At 36.4% G+C, this 19,752-nt stretch overlaps 1 protein-coding gene across 4 annotated transcripts in view; it reads right to left on the reverse strand.

The window, feature by feature from the left end:
• LOC148604098 (aladin-like) overlaps positions 1–19,752 on the reverse strand; it is a 34,559-nt gene that overhangs the window by 725 nt on the left and 14,082 nt on the right. For all 4 annotated transcript variants that reach the window (XM_088549033.1, XM_088549034.1, XM_088549035.1 and 1 more), the window contains exons 12-14: positions 19,036–19,103; positions 18,211–18,286; positions 2,138–2,222 (exon numbers count right to left, since the gene is read on the reverse strand). In XM_088549033.1, the coding sequence (XP_088405159.1) occupies positions 2,138–2,222; positions 18,211–18,286; positions 19,036–19,103 (229 nt within the window). The remainder of the gene's footprint in view (positions 1–2,137; positions 2,223–18,210; positions 18,287–19,035; positions 19,104–19,752) is intronic.

Genomic DNA, 19,752 nt, shown 5'->3' on the forward strand with positions numbered 1-19,752 from the left:
GCCTTAGCCTTGGTTCCCTTGATTACTCTTACAAAGTACTATTCAAGTCACTATTGTCCTTTTTCTGTATAAAATAGTGAAGAGAATAAGGGCTGTTCCATTTAAAGATATGAGGTAGCTGGGGAAGGCATTTTTTTCACCAGGAAGCCACCCATAAAAGTATAATAATTGTCGGAATGTCCAGATTAGGATTCAAATTCCATCCCAATCTAAATGAATAATTACACGATTTTTTTGTTATATTAACATATTGTCATATTTAGATAATGTCAACAGGTTTTCTTTAGAAAAAAAGCATGTAAAACTGAAATTTTGGTATAGAGCATAAAACTGAACGTTGGTTACTTAGGAAAAAATCAGCAGAGTGGAATGAAATGTAAACTTGATCTGTAACTCATCAAGATAGACTCACATACCAAAAATCAGTGCAATATGTGCAAACCTTTAGAAAAATGTGAGGAAAACTTCAATTTCGGTAAATTTTTCAAAGTTCAAGGACCATAACTCAGACAAAAATCAGCAAAAATGAAACTTAACCTTGATCTGTAACTCATGAGGGTAGACTCAGCTCAATATCTACAAGTTTTTAGAAAAAAAAGTGAGGAAAATTCTATTTCGGTAATTTTTTTCAAAGTTAAAGGGCCATTACTCGGACAAAAATCAGTAGAGGGGAATGAAATGTAGTAAACTGCAAGTATCTGCAAGCATTTTAGAAAAAGTGTGGAAAAACTTAATTTCGGTAAATTTTTCAAAGTATAAGGGTTATTATTGGGACAAAAAACAGTGAAGCGGAACCAAACACAAACATGATCTGTAACTCATAAGGGAAGACTCACATACCAAAAATCAGGTCAATATCTGCAAGTGCTTAGAAAAAAAGTGAGGAAAACTTAAATGTCGGTAAATTCAAGGGCCAATACTCAAAAAAAAATCAGTGAAGCAGAACAAAACTTGAACATGATCTGTAACTCATAAGGGCCGACTCACATACAAAAAATCAGCTCAATATCAACAAGCATTTAGAAAAAAAGAGAGCAAAATTTCCATTTCAGTAAATTTTTCAATGTTCAAGAGCCATTACTCAGACAAAAACCAGCAGAAAGAAATGTAAATAACTTGAGCTGTAAATCATAAGGAAAGACTCGCACACCAAATATCTGCTCAATATCTGCAAAATTTTAGAAAAAAAGGTGCGGAAAACTTAAATTTCGTTAAAGTTTTCAAAGTTCAAGTTCATAACTTTAAAAAAAATCAGCGGAGCAGAATGAAATGTAAACTATATCTGAAACACATAAAGGCAGACTCACATACCAAAAATTAGCTCAATATCTGCAAGCCTTTAGAAAAAAGTTTTGGACGGACAGAGTGCAAATCAAAAAGTCCACTTCGGCTAAAGCAGGTACGGGACTAATAAGCACAAGGCAAAATAAATTGCAAAAATGTGAAAAACATTTGGTTAAATTGCCATGGTCATTCAAAGTAAATATCTTAGTACTCAAGCCAGGTAAAAAGAGAGGTGCTCTTCAGATTTTAATTCATTGATATAATAATATGAATGGGTAAAGAGGTACCTTAAACAAGAGGCATCCGTAGGTGCCTGAATCGCTCAACTGATTAATTTTTTTCCTTTCAAGGGCAATAACTCTGACAAGGAACTGTCCAACAATGTTGACCCGCAAGGATTTTGGTCATCAAAAGAAAGTTTCTATCTATTTATTATAGTTTTCAAGATGTTGGCTGAAAACTATAAAATACTTCATTTTTCACCTTGAAAGGGCAATAACTCTAGCCAACTTAGATCCAATTCAAAGTTTTGTAGGCAGTATGATAAGGATAATTACGGCAACTGAAAAAACTTGGCTAAATCTAACATTTTTGGAGATATATGCAAAAAAATTCTGTCTGACCCCTATGTTCTATTTTAAGTAACAGTGACCATGTTTTTCAGCAGATAAAAAATCGCCACATCAGTTCTATGCACAATACCTTTAGAAAAAAATTCATGTCAAGTTTGGCTCTAATAACACCATGTGATGGCAACATTTCACATGACCTTTGGCAGGGTGAGCTTAAAAAGAGACAAGAGGCCTTGGAGTCAAGACAGATTTGGAGTGTAAGCTTTTAGCTGAATACTTACCACAGTCAACATAGCACCATTGTCAAATTTAGGTTGAAATGAGATGTGATTTGGAAGGGCATCATATTCTCCCTGTATAAATCCACTAAAAAGAAATTGACAAACAACTATAGTTGTAGATAGACATGATAAAATCAATAAAAAGTTTTAATAAGTGATTATAATGGGTATGATCTAAAAATAGTACCAACCATTTTTACCTTATCTCACTGACAATCACTAAAATAAATTATTGGTATAGATTTGGGAATATAGTCCAAAGTCCAATAAGTATTGACACACCATTCATGCATTATTAATACAGCTCTGAATACATGGAATTTGGATTGAGATTCAATGTTTGAATATGGCCTCTTTGACCCAAGTTACTTAAAAGCATAGGTCTGACATACATCCCCAAAATCAATACAGTCTTCCTTTTATAGTAGGGCATCTTCTGGTATATTTTTAAAGAGATCCCCACACTTTTACTTACATGAGGAAAATCTTTGTTTCAGGCATTTTTTTGGCCCCTCATTCATAAACAGTTCAAGTTAAAACCCCAAAAATATTTTGTGGTTGTAAGAAGTTCATAGCAACAAAAACACAAAACAAAGATTGTTTTAGTAACTACGCTATCACGACTAACCCAGATTAGAGATTATCAATAATCGTGATAAATCATGGTTAAAATGGTGTTTTTATCATGCATCTTGTGTTGCTACATTATATATAATTGTGATCTGTACACATGATAGTGTTTCTTTAAGCAATAATGAATAATTACATTCTTTATCAATATTTAAAACATTTATAGCATTAAGTAATTATTTATTATCCTGATATGAGTTCCTAACAGCTAATTGAGAGATTAATGCATAAGGTTTTACAACCTTCCATTGTAAATCAGTAACTACTTGAGTTTTAGGTTGAAGGGGGTAGCATAAAATTTCTATCATCCTAATAATTAGTCCTGTGTCTTTTGCTGTTTTAAGAGAATTCTGGTCCAGCTTCGAACTTTGTATTTGATAATTCCCCATCTAAGAATCAGGCATGATGCACATAAGGTGTGGCACATGAAGAAAAAAAAACAAGACTTTATTGCATATTTATACCTCCAGATATAGCCATCAAGGTATTTGTAAAGTTCACCTTTTTAAGATATTAATAGGTCAAATTTATTTGAAATGCACTATGGAAAAATGGTGGGAAAATTTACCTGCACTATATAATCAGTAAAAAATACCTATGTCACTGATGCTTCACGATAAATTTAGCTTTTGGGTTGTTACTAGTTACTAGATATACTGAATATTTATGCGTATTTGAGACAAAAAAACACCAAATTGAGAAAAATGATGTACCACCCATTGCCTGATTTGTACACAGAATGGTACTTAACATAATGAAATCTAAGTTGCAGTCTTTATAAAAATCAGGCAGGAGGTGGGTAATTTAAACTTGACAAAAAACAAACAGATTTACTTTTGTTTCTGATTTAAAAATAGTAACAGACCACCCCAAACAAACAGTAACAGTCCACCCAAACAAACAGTAAAAGACCACCCAAACAAACAGTAACAGACCAACTCCCAAACAAACAGTAACAGACCACCAAACAAACAGTAACAGACCAACTCCCAAACAAACAGTAATAGACCACCCAAACAAACAGTAACAGACCACTAAACAAACAGTGATAGACCAACACCAAACCAAACAGTAACAGACCACCAAGCAAAAAGTAACAAACCAACACCAAACAAACAGTAACAGACCACCCAAACAAACAGTAACAGACCACTAAACAAACAGTAACAGACCAAAACACAAACAAACAGTAACAGACCACCAAACAAACAGTGATAGACCAACACCAAACCGAAACAGTAACAGACCACCAAGCAAAAAGTAACAAACCAACACCAAACAAACAGTAACAGACCACCCAAACAAACAGTAACAGACCACTAAACAAACAGTAACAGACCACCAAACAAACAGTAACAGACCAACACACAAACAAACTGTAACAGACCACCAAACAAACAGTGATACACCAACACCAAACCAAACAGTAACAGACCACCAAGCAAAAAGTAACAAACCAACACCAAACAAACAGTAACAGACCACCCAAACAAACAGTAACAGATCACTAAACAAACAGTAACAGACCAAAACACAAACAAACAGGAACAGACCACCAAACAAACAGTGATAGACCAACACCAAACCGAAACAGTAACAGAACACCAAACAAACAGTAACAGACCAACTCCAAAACAAACAGTAATAGACCACCCAAACAAACAGTAACAGACCACCAAACAAACAGTAACAGACCAACACCAAACCGAAACAGTAACAGAACACCAAACAAACAGTAACAGACCACCAAACAAACAGTAACAGACCACACAAACAAACAGTAACAGACCAACTCCCAAACAAACAGTAACAGACCAACTCCCAAACAAACAGTAACAGTAACAGACCACCAAACAAACAGTAACAGACCAACTCCCAAACAAACAGTAATAGACCACCCAAACAAACAGTAACAGACCACTAAACAAACAGTAACAGACCACCAAACAAACAGTAACAGTCCACGCATACAAACAGTAACAGACCAACCAAACAAACAGTAACAGTCCACCCATACAAACAGTAACAGACCACCAAACAAACAGTAACAGACCACCAAACAAACAGAAACAGACCAAAACACAAACAAACAGTAACAGACCACCAAACAAACAGTAACAGACCACCAAACAAACAGTAACAGATCACCAAACAAACAGTAACAGACCACCAAACAAACAGAAACAGACCAAAACACAAACAAACAGTAACAGACCACCAAACAAACAGTAACAGACCACCCAAACAAACAGTAACAGACCACCAAACAAACAGTAACAGACCACCAAACAAACAGTAACAGACCACCAAACAAACAGTAACAGACCAAAACACAAACAAACAGTAACATACCATCCAAACAAATGGTAACAGACCAACACCTAAACAAACAGTAACAGTCCACCCAAACAAACAGTAACAGACCAACACCCAAACATACAGTAACAGTCCACACAAACAGTAACAGTCCACCCAAACAGTAACAGACCACCCAAACAAAAAGTAACAGTCCTCCCAAACAGTAACAGACCACCAAACAAACAGTAACAGACAACCAAACAAACAGTAACAGACCACCAAACAAACAGTAACAGACCAAAACACAAACAAACAGTAACATACCATCCAAACAAATGGTAACAGACCAACACCTAAACAAACAGTAACAGTCCACCCAAACAAACAGTAACAGACCAACACCCAAACATACAGTAACAGTCCACACAAACAGTAACAGTCAACCCAAACAGTAACAGACCACCCAAACAAAAAGTAACAGTCCTCCCAAACAGTAACAGACCACCAAACAAACAGTAACAGACAACCAAACAAACAGTAACAGACCACCAAACAAACAGTAACAGACCAACACCAAACAAAACAGTAACAGTCCACCAAACAAACAGTAACAGATCACCCAAACAAACAGTAACAGACCACCAAACAAACAGTAACAGACCACCAAACAAACAGTAACAGACCACCCAAACAGTAACAGACCACCAAACAAACAGTAACAGTCCACGCATACAAACAGTAACAGACCAACCAAACAAACAGTAACAGTCCACCCATAAAAACAGTAACAGACCACCAAACAAACAGTAACAGACCACCAAACAAACAGAAACAGACCAAAACACAAACAAACAGTAACAGACCACCAAACAAACAGTAACAGACCAACACACAAACAAACAGTAACAGACCACCAAACAAACAGTAACAGACAACCAAACAAACAGTAACAGACCACCCAAACAAACAGTAACAGACCACCAAACAAACAGAAACAGACCAAAACACAAACAAACAGTAACAGACCACCAAACAAACAGAAACAGACCAAAACACAAACAAACAGTAACAGACCACCAAACAAACAGTAACAGACCGCCAAACAAACAGTAACAGACAAAACACAAACAAACAGTAACAGACCACCCAAACAAACAGTAACCGACCATCCAAACAAACAGTAACAGACCACCAAACAAACAGTAACAGACAAAACACAAACAAACAGAAACAGACCAAAACACAAACAAACAGAAACAGACCAAAACACAAACAAACATTAACAGACCACCAAACAAACAGTAACAGACCATCCAAACAAACAGTAACAGACCACCAAACAAACAGTAACAGACAAAACACAAACAAACAGAAACAGACCAAAACACAAACAAACAGTAACAGACCACCAAACAAACAGTAACAGACCAACACACAAACAAACAGAAACAGACCAAAACACAAACAAACAGTAACAGACCACCCAAACAAACAGTAACAGACCACCAAACAAACAGTAACAGACAAACACACAAACAAACAGTAACAGACCAACAAACAAACAAACAGTAACAGACCACCAAACAAACAGAAACAGACCAAAACACAAACAAACAGTAACAGACCACCAAACAAACAGTAACAGACAACCAAACAAACAGTAACAGACCACCAAACAAACAGTAACAGACCACTCAAACAAACAGTAACAGACCACCAAACAAACAGTAATAGACCACTCAAACAGTAACAGACCACCAAACAAACAGTAACAGACCAACCAAACAAACAGTAACAAACCAACACACAAACAAACAGTAACAGTCCACCAAACAAACTGTAACAGACCACCAAACAAACAGTAACAGACCACCAAACAAACAGTAACAGACCATCACCCAAACAAACAGTAACAGAAAAACACACAAACAAACAGTAACAGACCACCAAACAAACAGTAACAGACCACTCAAACAAACAGTAACAGACCACCAAACAAACAGTAACAGACAACTCAAACAGTAACAGACCACCAAACAAACAGTAACAGACCATCCAAACAAACAGTAACAGTCCACCAAACAAACAGTAACAGACCACCCAAACAAACAGTAACAGACCACAAAACAAACAGTAACAGTCCACCAAACAAACAGTAACAGACCAACACACAAACAGTAACAGACCATCCAAACAAACAGTAAAAGTCCACCAAACAAACAGTAACAGACCAACACACAAAAAACAGTAACAGACCACAAAACAAACAGTAACAGTCCACCAAACAAACAGTAACAGACCACCCAAACAAACAGTAACAGACCACCAAACAAACAGTAACAGACCAAAACACAAACAAACAGTAACATACCACCAAACAAACAGTAACAGAAAAACACACAAACAAACAGTAAAAGACCACCAAACAAACAGTAACAGACCACCAAACAAACAGTAACAGACCATCCAAACAAACAGTAACAGTCCACCAAACAAACAGTAACAGACCACCCAAACAAACAGTAACAGACCACAAAACAAACAGTAACAGTCCACCAAACAAACAGTAACAGACCAACACACAAACAGTAACAGACCATCCAAACAAACAGTAAAAGTCCACCAAACAAACAGTAACAGACCAACACACAAAAAACAGTAACAGACCACAAAACAAACAGTAACAGTCCACCAAACAAACAGTAACAGACCACCCAAACAAACAGTAACAGACCACCAAACAAACAGTAACAGACCAAAACACAAACAAACAGTAACATACCACCAAACAAACAGTAACAGAAAAACACACAAACAAACAGTAACAGACCACCAAACAAACAGTAACAGACCACTCAAACAAACAGTAACAGACCACCAAACAAACAGTAACAGACCACTCAAACAGTAACAGACCATCAAACAAACAGTAACAGACCATCCAAACAAACAGTAACAGTCCACCAAACAAACAGTAACAGACCACCCAAACAAACAGTAACAGACCACAAAACAAACAGTAACAGTCCACCAAACAAACAGTAACAGACCAACACACAAACAGTAACAGACCATCCAAACAAACAGTAAAAGTCCACCAAACAAACAGTAACAGACCAACACTCAAAAAACAGTAACAGACCACCAAACAAACAGTAACAGTCCACCAAACAAACAGTAACAGACCACCCAAACAAACAGTAACAGACCACCAAACAAACAGTAACAGTCCACCCAAACAAACAGTAACAGACCACCAAACAAACAGTAACAGACCACCCAAACAAACAGTAACAGACAACAAAAAAAACAGTAACAGACCATCCAAACAAACAGTAACAGACCACCAAACAAACAGTAACAGACCACCCAAACAAACAGTAACAGACCACCAAAAAACAGTAACAGATCACCCAAACAAACAGTAACAGACCACCCAAACAAACAGTAACAGACCACCAAACAAACAGTAACAGACCAACACACAAACAAACAGTAACAGACCAAAAACAAAACAGTAACAGTCCACCAAACAAACAGTAACAGACCAACACACAAACAAACTGTAACAGACCACCAAACAGTAAAAGAACACCAAACAAACAGTAACAGACCACCCAAACAGTAAAAGACCAACAAACAAACAGTAACAGAACACCCAAACAGTAACAGACCACCAAACAAACAGTAACAAACCAACACCAAACAAAACAGTAACAGTCCACCAAACAAACAGTAACAGACCAACAAACAAACAAACTGTAACAGACCACCAAACAAACAGTAACAGACCATCCAAACAAACAGTAACAGACCAACACACAAACAAACAGTAACAGACCACCCAAACAAACAGTAACAGACCACCAAACAAACAGTAACAGACCACCCAAACAGTAACAGACCACCAAACAAACAGTAACAGAACACCCAAACAGTAACAGACTACCAAACAAACAGTAACATACCATCACACAAACAAACAGTAACAGACCACCAAACAAACAGTAACAAAACAACACCAAACAAAACAGTAACAGTCCACCAAACAAACAGTAACAGACCAACACACAAACAAACTGTAACAGACCACCAAACAAACAGTAACATACCATCCAAACAAACAGTAACAGTCCACCAAACAAACAGTAACAGACCAACTCCCAAACAAACAGTAACAGACCAACACACAAACAAACAGTAATAGACCACCCAAACAAACAGTAACAGACCATCCAAACAAACAGTAACAGACCACCAAACAAACAGTAACAGACAAAACACAAACAAACAGTAACAGACCACCCAAACAAACAGTAACAGACCATCCAAACAAACAATTACAGACCACCAAACAAACAGAAACAGACCAAAACACAAACAAACAGTAACAGACCACCAAACAAACAGTAACAGACCAACACACAAACAAACAGTAACAGACCACCAAACAAACAGTAACAGACCACCAAACAAACAGTAACAGACCACCCAAACAAACAGTAACAGACCACCAAACAAACAGTAACAGACCAAAACACAAACAAACAGTAACAGACCACCAAACAAACAGAAACAGACCAAAACACAAACAAACAGTAACAGACCACCAAACAAACAGTAACAGACCACCAAACAAACAGTAACAGACAAAACACAAACAAACAGTTACAGACCACCCAAACAAACAGTAACAGACCATCCAAACAAACAGTAACAGACCACCAAACAAACAGTAACAGACAAAACACAAACAAACAGAAACAGACCAAAACACAAACAAACAGTAACAGACCACCAAACAAACAGTAACAGACCATCCAAACAAACAGTAACAGACAACCAAACAAACAGTAACAGACAAAACAAACAGAAACAGACCAAAACACAAACAAACAGTAACAGACCACCAAACAAACAGTAACAGACAAAACACAAACAAACAGAAACAGACCAAAACACAAACAAACAGTAACAGACCACCCAAACAAACAGTAACAGACCATCCAAACAAACAGTAACAGACCACCAAACAAACAGTAACAGACAAAACACAAACAAACAGAAACAGACCAAAACACAAACAAACAGTAACAGACCACCCAAACAAACAGTAACAGACCATCCAAACAAACAGTAACAGACCACCAAACAAACAGTAACAGACAAAACACAAACAAACAGAAACAGACCAAAACACAAACAAACAGTAACAGACCACCAAACAAACAGTAACAGACCAACACACAAACAAACAGAAACAGACCAAAACACAAACAAACAGTAACAGACCACCAAACAAACAGTAACAGACCAACACACAAACAAACAGTAACAGACCAACAAACAAACAAACAGTAACAGACCACCCAACAAACAGAAACAGACCAAAACACAAACAAACAGTAACAGACCACCAAACAAACAGTAACAGACAACCAAACAAACAGTAACAGACCACCAAACAAACAGTAACAGACCACCAAACAAACAGTAACAGACCACCCAAACAGTAACAGACCACCAAACAAACAGTAACAGAACACCCAAACAGTAACAGACTACCAAACAAACAGTAACATACAATCACACAAACAAACAGTAACAGACCACCAAACAAACAGTAACAAAACAACACCAAACAAAACAGTAACAGTCCACCAAACAAACAGTAACAGACCAACACACAAACAAACTGTAACAGACCACCAAACAAACAGTAACATACCATCCAAACAAACAGTAACAGTCCACCAAACAAACAGTAACAGACCAACTCCCAAACAAACAGTAACAGACCAACACACAAACAAACAGTAATAGACCACCCAAACAAACAGTAACAGACCATCCAAACAAACAGTAACAGACCACCAAACAAACAGTAACAGACAAAACACAAACAAACAGTAACAGACCACCAAACAAACAGTAACAGACCATCCAAACAAACAGTAACAGACCACCAAACAAACAGAAACAGACCAAAACACAAACAAACAGTAACAGACCACCAAACAAACAGTAACAGACCAACACACAAACAAACAGTAACAGACCACCAAACAAACAGTAACAGACCACCAAACAAACAGTAACAGACAACCAAACAAACAGTAACAGACCACCCAAACAAACAGTAACAGACCACCAAACAAACAGAAACAGACCAAAACACAAACAAACAGTAACAGACCACCAAACAAACAGAAACAGACCAAAACACAAACAAACAGTAACAGACCACCAAACAAACAGTAACAGACCACCAAACAAACAGTAACAGACAAAAAACAAACAAACAGTAACAGACCACCCAAACAAACAGTAACAGACCATCCAAACAAACAGTAACAGACCACCAAACAAACAGTAACAGACAAAACACAAACAAACAGAAACAGACCAAAACACAAACAAACAGTAACAGACCAACAAACAAACAAACAGTAACAGACCACCCAACAAACAGAAACAGACCAAAACACAAACAAACAGTAACAGACCACCAAACAAACAGTAACAGACAACCAAACAAACAGTAACAGACCACCAAACAAACAGTAACAGACCACCAAACAAACAGTAACAGACCACCCAAACAGTAACAGACCACCAAACAAACAGTAACAGAACACCCAAACAGTAACAGACTACCAAACAAACAGTAACATACCATCACACAAACAAACAGTAACAGACCACCAAACAAACAGTAACAAAACAACACCAAACAAAACAGTAACAGTCCACCAAACAAACAGTAACAGACCAACACACAAACAAACTGTAACAGACCACCAAACAAACAGTAACATACCATCCAAACAAACAGTAACAGTCCACCAAACAAACAGTAACAGACCAACTCCCAAACAAACAGTAACAGACCAACACACAAACAAACAGTAATAGACCACCCAAACAAACAGTAACAGACCATCCAAACAAACAGTAACAGACCACCAAACAAACAGTAACAGACAAAACACAAACAAACAGTAACAGACCACCAAACAAACAGTAACAGACCATCCAAACAAACAGTAACAGACCACCAAACAAACAGAAACAGACCAAAACACAAACAAACAGTAACAGACCACCAAACAAACAGTAACAGACCAACACACAAACAAACAGTAACAGACCACCAAACAAACAGTAACAGACCACCAAACAAACAGTAACAGACAACCAAACAAACAGTAACAGACCACCCAAACAAACAGTAACAGACCACCAAACAAACAGAAACAGACCAAAACACAAACAAACAGTAACAGACCACCAAACAAACAGAAACAGACCAAAACACAAACAAACAGTAACAGACCACCAAACAAACAGTAACAGACCACCAAACAAACAGTAACAGACAAAACACAAACAAACAGTAACAGACCACCCAAACAAACAGTAACAGACCATCCAAACAAACAGTAACAGACCACCAAAAAAACAGTAACAGACAAAACACAAACAAACAGAAACAGACCAAAACACAAACAAACAGTAACAGACCACCAAACAAACAGTAACAGACCATCCAAACAAACAGTAACAGACCACCAAACAAACAGTAACAGACAAAACACAAACAAACAGAAACAGACCAAAACACAAACAAACAGTAACAGACCACCAAACAAACAGTAACAGACCAACACACAAACAAACAGAAACAGACCAAAACACAAACAAACAGTAACAGACCACCCAAACAAACAGTAACAGACCAACACACAAACAAACAGAAACAGACCAAAACACAAACAAACAGTAACAGACCACCAAACAAACAGTAACAGACAAAACACAAACAAACAGAAACAGACCAAAACACAAACAAACAGTAACAGACCACCCAAACAAACAGTAACAGACCATCCAAACAAACAGTAACAGACCACCAAACAAACAGTAACAGACAAAACACAAACAAACAGAAACAGACCAAAACACAAACAAACAGTAACAGACCACCCAAACAAACAGTAACAGACCACCAAACAAACAGTAACAGACAAAAAACAAACAAACAGTAACAGACCACCCAAACAAACAGTAACAGACCATCCAAACAAACAGTAACAGACCACCAAACAAACAGTAACAGACAAAACACAAACAAACAGAAACAGACCAAAACACAAACAAACAGTAACAGACCAACAAACAAACAAACAGTAACAGACCACCCAACAAACAGAAACAGACCAAAACACAAACAAACAGTAACAGACCACCAAACAAACAGTAACAGACAACCAAACAAACAGTAACAGACCACCAAACAAACAGTAACAGACCACCAAACAAACAGTAACAGACCACCCAAACAGTAACAGACCACCAAACAAACAGTAACAGAACACCCAAACAGTAACAGACTACCAAACAAACAGTAACATACCATCACACAAACAAACAGTAACAGACCACCAAACAAACAGTAACAAAACAACACCAAACAAAACAGTAACAGTCCACCAAACAAACAGTAACAGACCAACACACAAACAAACTGTAACAGACCACCAAACAAACAGTAACATACCATCCAAACAAACAGTAACAGTCCACCAAACAAACAGTAACAGACCAACTCCCAAACAAACAGTAACAGACCAACACACAAACAAACAGTAATAGACCACCCAAACAAACAGTAACAGACCATCCAAACAAACAGTAACAGACCACCAAACAAACAGTAACAGACAAAACACAAACAAACAGTAACAGACCACCAAACAAACAGTAACAGACCATCCAAACAAACAGTAACAGACCACCAAACAAACAGAAACAGACCAAAACACAAACAAACAGTAACAGACCACCAAACAAACAGTAACAGACCAACACACAAACAAACAGTAACAGACCACCAAACAAACAGTAACAGACCACCAAACAAACAGTAACAGACAACCAAACAAACAGTAACAGACCACCCAAACAAACAGTAACAGACCACCAAACAAACAGAAACAGACCAAAACACAAACAAACAGTAACAGACCACCAAACAAACAGAAACAGACCAAAACACAAACAAACAGTAACAGACCACCAAACAAACAGTAACAGACCACCAAACAAACAGTAACAGACAAAACACAAACAAACAGTAACAGACCACCCAAACAAACAGTAACAGACCATCCAAACAAACAGTAACAGACCACCAAAAAAACAGTAACAGACAAAACACAAACAAACAGAAACAGACCAAAACACAAACAAACAGTAACAGACCACCAAACAAACAGTAACAGACCATCCAAACAAACAGTAACAGACCACCAAACAAACAGTAACAGACAAAACACAAACAAACAGAAACAGACCAAAACACAAACAAACAGTAACAGACCACCAAACAAACAGTAACAGACCAACACACAAACAAACAGAAACAGACCAAAACACAAACAAACAGTAACAGACCACCCAAACAAACAGTAACAGACCAACACACAAACAAACAGAAACAGACCAAAACACAAACAAACAGTAACAGACCACCAAACAAACAGTAACAGACAAAACACAAACAAACAGAAACAGACCAAAACACAAACAAACAGTAACAGACCACCCAAACAAACAGTAACAGACCATCCAAACAAACAGTAACAGACCACCAAACAAACAGTAACAGACAAAACACAAACAAACAGAAACAGACCAAAACACAAACAAACAGTAACAGACCACCCAAACAAACAGTAACAGACCATCCAAACAAACAGTAACAGACCACCAAACAAACAGTAACAGACAAAACACAAACAAACAGAAACAGACCAAAACACAAACAAACAGTAACAGACCACCAAACAAACAGTAACAGACCAACACACAAACAAACAGAAACAGACCAAAACACAAACAAACAGTAACAGACCACCAAACAAACAGTAACAGACCAACACACAAACAAACAGTAACAGACCAACAAACAAACAAACAGTAACAGACCACCCAACAAACAGAAACAGACCAAAACACAAACAAACAGTAACAGACCACCAAACAAACAGTAACAGACAACCAAACAAACAGTAACAGACCACCAAACAAACAGTAACAGACCACTCAAACAAACAGTAACAGACCACCAAACAAACAGTAATAGACCACTCAAACAGTAACAGACAAAACACAAACAAACAGTAACAGTCCACAAATACAAACAGTAACAGACCATCCAAACAAACAGTAACAGACAAAACACAACCAAACAGTAACAGTCCACAAATACAAACAGTAACAGACCACCAAACAAACAGTAACAGACCATCCAAACAAACAGTAACAGACCACACAAACAGTAACAGACCAACACACAAACAAACAGTAACAGACCACCAAACAAACAGTAACAGACCACACAAACAGTAACAGACCACCAAACAAACAGTAACAGACCATCCAAACAAACAGTAACAGACCACACAAACAGTAACAGACCACCAAACAAACAGTAACAGACCACCCAAACAAACAGTAACAGACCACCCAAACAAACAGTAACAGACCACCAAACAAACAGTAACAGACCACACAAACAGTAACAGACCACCAAACAAACAGTAACAGACCATCCAAACAAACAGTAACAGACCACACAAACAGTAACAGACCACCAAACAAACAGTAACAGACCACCTAAACAAACAGTAACAGACCACACAAACAGTAACAGACCACCAAATAAACAGTAACAGACCACCAAACAAACAGTAACAGACCACACAAACAGTAACAGACCATACAAACAAACAGTAACAGACCACACAAACAGTAACAGACCACCAAACAAACAGTAACAGACCACCCAAACAAACAGTAACAGACAAAACACAAACAAACAGTAACAGACCAACACACAAACAGTAACAGACCACCAAACAAACAGTAACAGACCACACAAACAGTAACAGACCATCCAAACAAACAGTAACAGACCACACAAACAGTAACAGACCACCAAACAAACAGTAACAGACCACCCAAACAAACAGTAACAGACAAAACACAAACAAACAGTAACAGACCACACAAACAGTAACAGACCACCAAACAAACAGTAACAGACCAACACCCAAACAAACAATAACAGACCACCCAAACAGTAACAGACCACCAAACAAACAGTAACAGACCACCAAACAAACAGTAACAGACCATCCAAACAAACAGTAACAGATCACCCAAACAGTAACAGACCACCAACCAAACAGTAACAGACCACCAAACAAACAGTAACAGACCAACACCCAATCAAACAGTAACAGACCACCAAACAAACAGTAACAGACCACCAAACAAACAGTAACAGACCACCCAAACAGTAACAAACCAACACCAAACAAACAGTAACAGTCCACCAAACAAACTGTAACAGACCACCAAACAAACAGTAACAGACAAAACACAAACAAACAGTAACAGACCATCCAGTTACAGTTTGTCATTCAGTTGTACATTTGTGATTACATAGATTGTGTTTTGACACAGAGTAAAAATGATTGTTCTTAAACTTGTTAGATTTTGGTTGATTTTATTGGAATATTAATACATGGTTAAAATGAAGATCTAAATACAGAAAGGACAAAAAAATATAGCATAAATAGATCACAACACATTGTTTATTCAGTGGGTTTTCACCATTAATAACCTCTTCCATAGGCAGTGTCTGAATTTGAAATGGACTGGTATCAAATGGTAAAGAAAATCAATCTGCATTTTTTCTTTATTCCTACTCTTTGGCAAGTTTTTAATTCACAGGAATATTTCAATCAATTTGAAAATCAGACTGTGTGTCACTTGCTCGTTAGTTAAACTAAAATCCACCAAAAGAAAGAGATAATATCACAGTTAATAAAGCAGTCTAAAAGTCCCATAAAAGTAACATTCATAAACTTTCTACAATATGTTTGGACCTTTTTGTAAGTTACTTTATACTTGAAAGTTTTATGAGAAAATCAATAAAATGCTTATTTCTAGTCCCTTTTTTGACACCTTGTACCTAAACTGTTTATGTCACAACCAACTAATGTTAAGTTTAATGGTGTGGCTCATTTTGATTCAATTTCAAAGAGATCCATTAACATTCACTCAAATTAATGCAAGAATATCTTGAAAAATTTTCTTCTGGCCCTTAATTTCTACAGGGTTATCAATTCATTCCTTTTATCATAAGGGTACCTTGTAGCACAATTTCATAAAATTCTAAAATCATCTCGAGTTGATTATCCTTACAGAAAGTATCTACAGAAGATAACCAAAGCATGATACCATTACACAACCACAATATCTATCATGTTGCTATTAAATGTTTCCATTAATGGACATTAACTGGTGTTATAATTTTAAAACAAACGTCTTGGAAACAAGGGTAGACGAATGGCAACAAAGAGAAAAATATGATTTGATTTAATTTCTTGAGACATTTTAATGGTACTGAAAGGATTATCAAACTAAAATGTTTTACAAAGACAATCCTGTCTACTGCCTACCTACATGATTTACTAGTCATAGGTAAGGAAACCATAAAGGAAGAGATCATACATTTTAAATAAGTTTACTTTATAACTTAATAACAGCAACATTGATCTTATGAAATTTTTAGAAGTGCTAAACAAATATCAATTTAAGTAACTGTCTTTGTAAGAATCATGCAAAATTTGAAAAATGTGAAACACCCCAAAAAAAGGCTACATATTTTTATTTTTGTAATTAAGTTGTTTTATAGGTCTATACTATGAAATGTGTAACTATTCATTCAAATCTGCCTGCTTTTAGGAGTTAATCAACATTGAAAATCCAGTAGATTCTATTGTATTTGAGCGCCATTTACAGAGTTATCTCCCTTAATTTTGAAATCTACAGTGCATTCTATACAATTTTTATCTCCTAAGAGCACGGGTTATATGAAAAACTGAATGTTAATTTCTGTTTACTATGACATTTCAAACAAAATATCAAAAATAAAAATATATGCTTTTTACCCATGAATCACATTTTGCATGATCTTTAGCTGGAGTGCTACTTAAGTTTTAGAGTTTGATGGACGAAGATGCAAAAGAATATAAATAGTATATAAATAGTAGATATGCCACCAGACTTACCATGGAGTCATTTCTAAAGCTAGATCTACCTTGGTTCTGAATATTATTATATGCCTCTGCAAATTTCCACCATCATCTGTAAAAAAAATACTATGAGACAAAACAAAGTGAAAAAATGGCTGTATTTCAATATCCATATATGTAAACACTAGAAAAATTGCGAGCTGATGGGAAATGGACAAAATGTTGTTTCTATTCCAATTATTTCAACTAATCAGAGATAAATGTGACAAAACTTGAATAAGCAGACAAACGGACAAGGTGACTCCAATATACCACCCACTCATTGATTTAGGGCATAATAATTACAGTGAACTGACTTTACAAAAACTTTGATAAACATTTCAGCTCAAACTTGCCAATAGCCCACAGTTTCCTATAGTTTTAAGCCTAATCTGTTTATCAGTTGTATGTCACATCATTGCAATATTATTTCGTAGTTGTTGTTGTTACTGAAGTAGACTACACGTTATCTGGCACAGCAACATATGAAACTTGATATCTGCATGGACAAAGCAAACGGAAACTGAAACTGGTTCCCAAAATGATACTCAAAACTTTACAAGATCCAGTTTTTTATATAGGATACAGACACACTTTTCAAATGAAATTCACATAGTTAGCTACACCTGAGTTCAGGTAAAAATCATATAAAGTTGATGTACAATTCATACAAACTTCACATGAGAGCATGATTTGGAAAAAAGCATGAAGTTTTGTGATTTTCATAAAGAAATTTTGGCAGGAAATAACATACTGCTTACCCCCACTCACATAGGAAGTAAAACAATGTTTATCTAAAAGCCTGAACATGTAAATAAGTACCTTGTAATAATATGGCCAGTCTTTCACCTGTTGGATCCCAGACCATGGTATGGACAACTCCTCCTACCCTGAAAGTATGTCATGTATTATTCAAATCAAGAAAATAGAACTGTGTGTTAGATCTATGACTTTAGTAAGTCATATGATTGTTAAGTAAGTGATATAAACAGGTGGAAATTTTTTTTTTCTTTTACAAGATGACTTTTTGTCTTATTTGTCTTTTGGTCTTTCACATACCTGTTAACCTAGTCAAAACTAATTGTGGGAGATCTCCTGCAATCTATTATAAAATTGTGGGAGATTTTGCATGACAACATTATCGACATATTTTGTTATGTTTTAAATTAAATAAAAAAAAAAAGATTTTAAATATTTTTTTTTTCAAAACCATATATACATGATATATACAAATGAATCAACAAAATGAATTATACGTGTATTCACAGAAGTGATGCTTGGTATGACATAAAATAGATTTTGCCCTGTTCCAATGTTCATCACTGGCATGTCAATGAATCTGGTTTTGATGGATCTGCTTCTATCTTTAAAAATGTGAACAAGAGAAGCAAAGAACTTTTTGGCACCCCTACCATAGCTTTCATCACATGAAATACTGAATGGTTACTGTATGATTGTAGCTTCAAGACTTGATACGATATCCTGCTTTATGATTTGGGTGCATTTAAACTTTTAACATCAAAATTTCTCTGAAATTTT

This window comes from Perna viridis, chromosome 10 (genome assembly GCF_037379345.1).
Source record: "Perna viridis isolate PV_CMFRI_1.1 ecotype Kerala chromosome 10, ASM3737934v1, whole genome shotgun sequence".
NCBI lineage: Eukaryota > Metazoa > Mollusca > Bivalvia > Mytilida > Mytilidae > Perna > Perna viridis.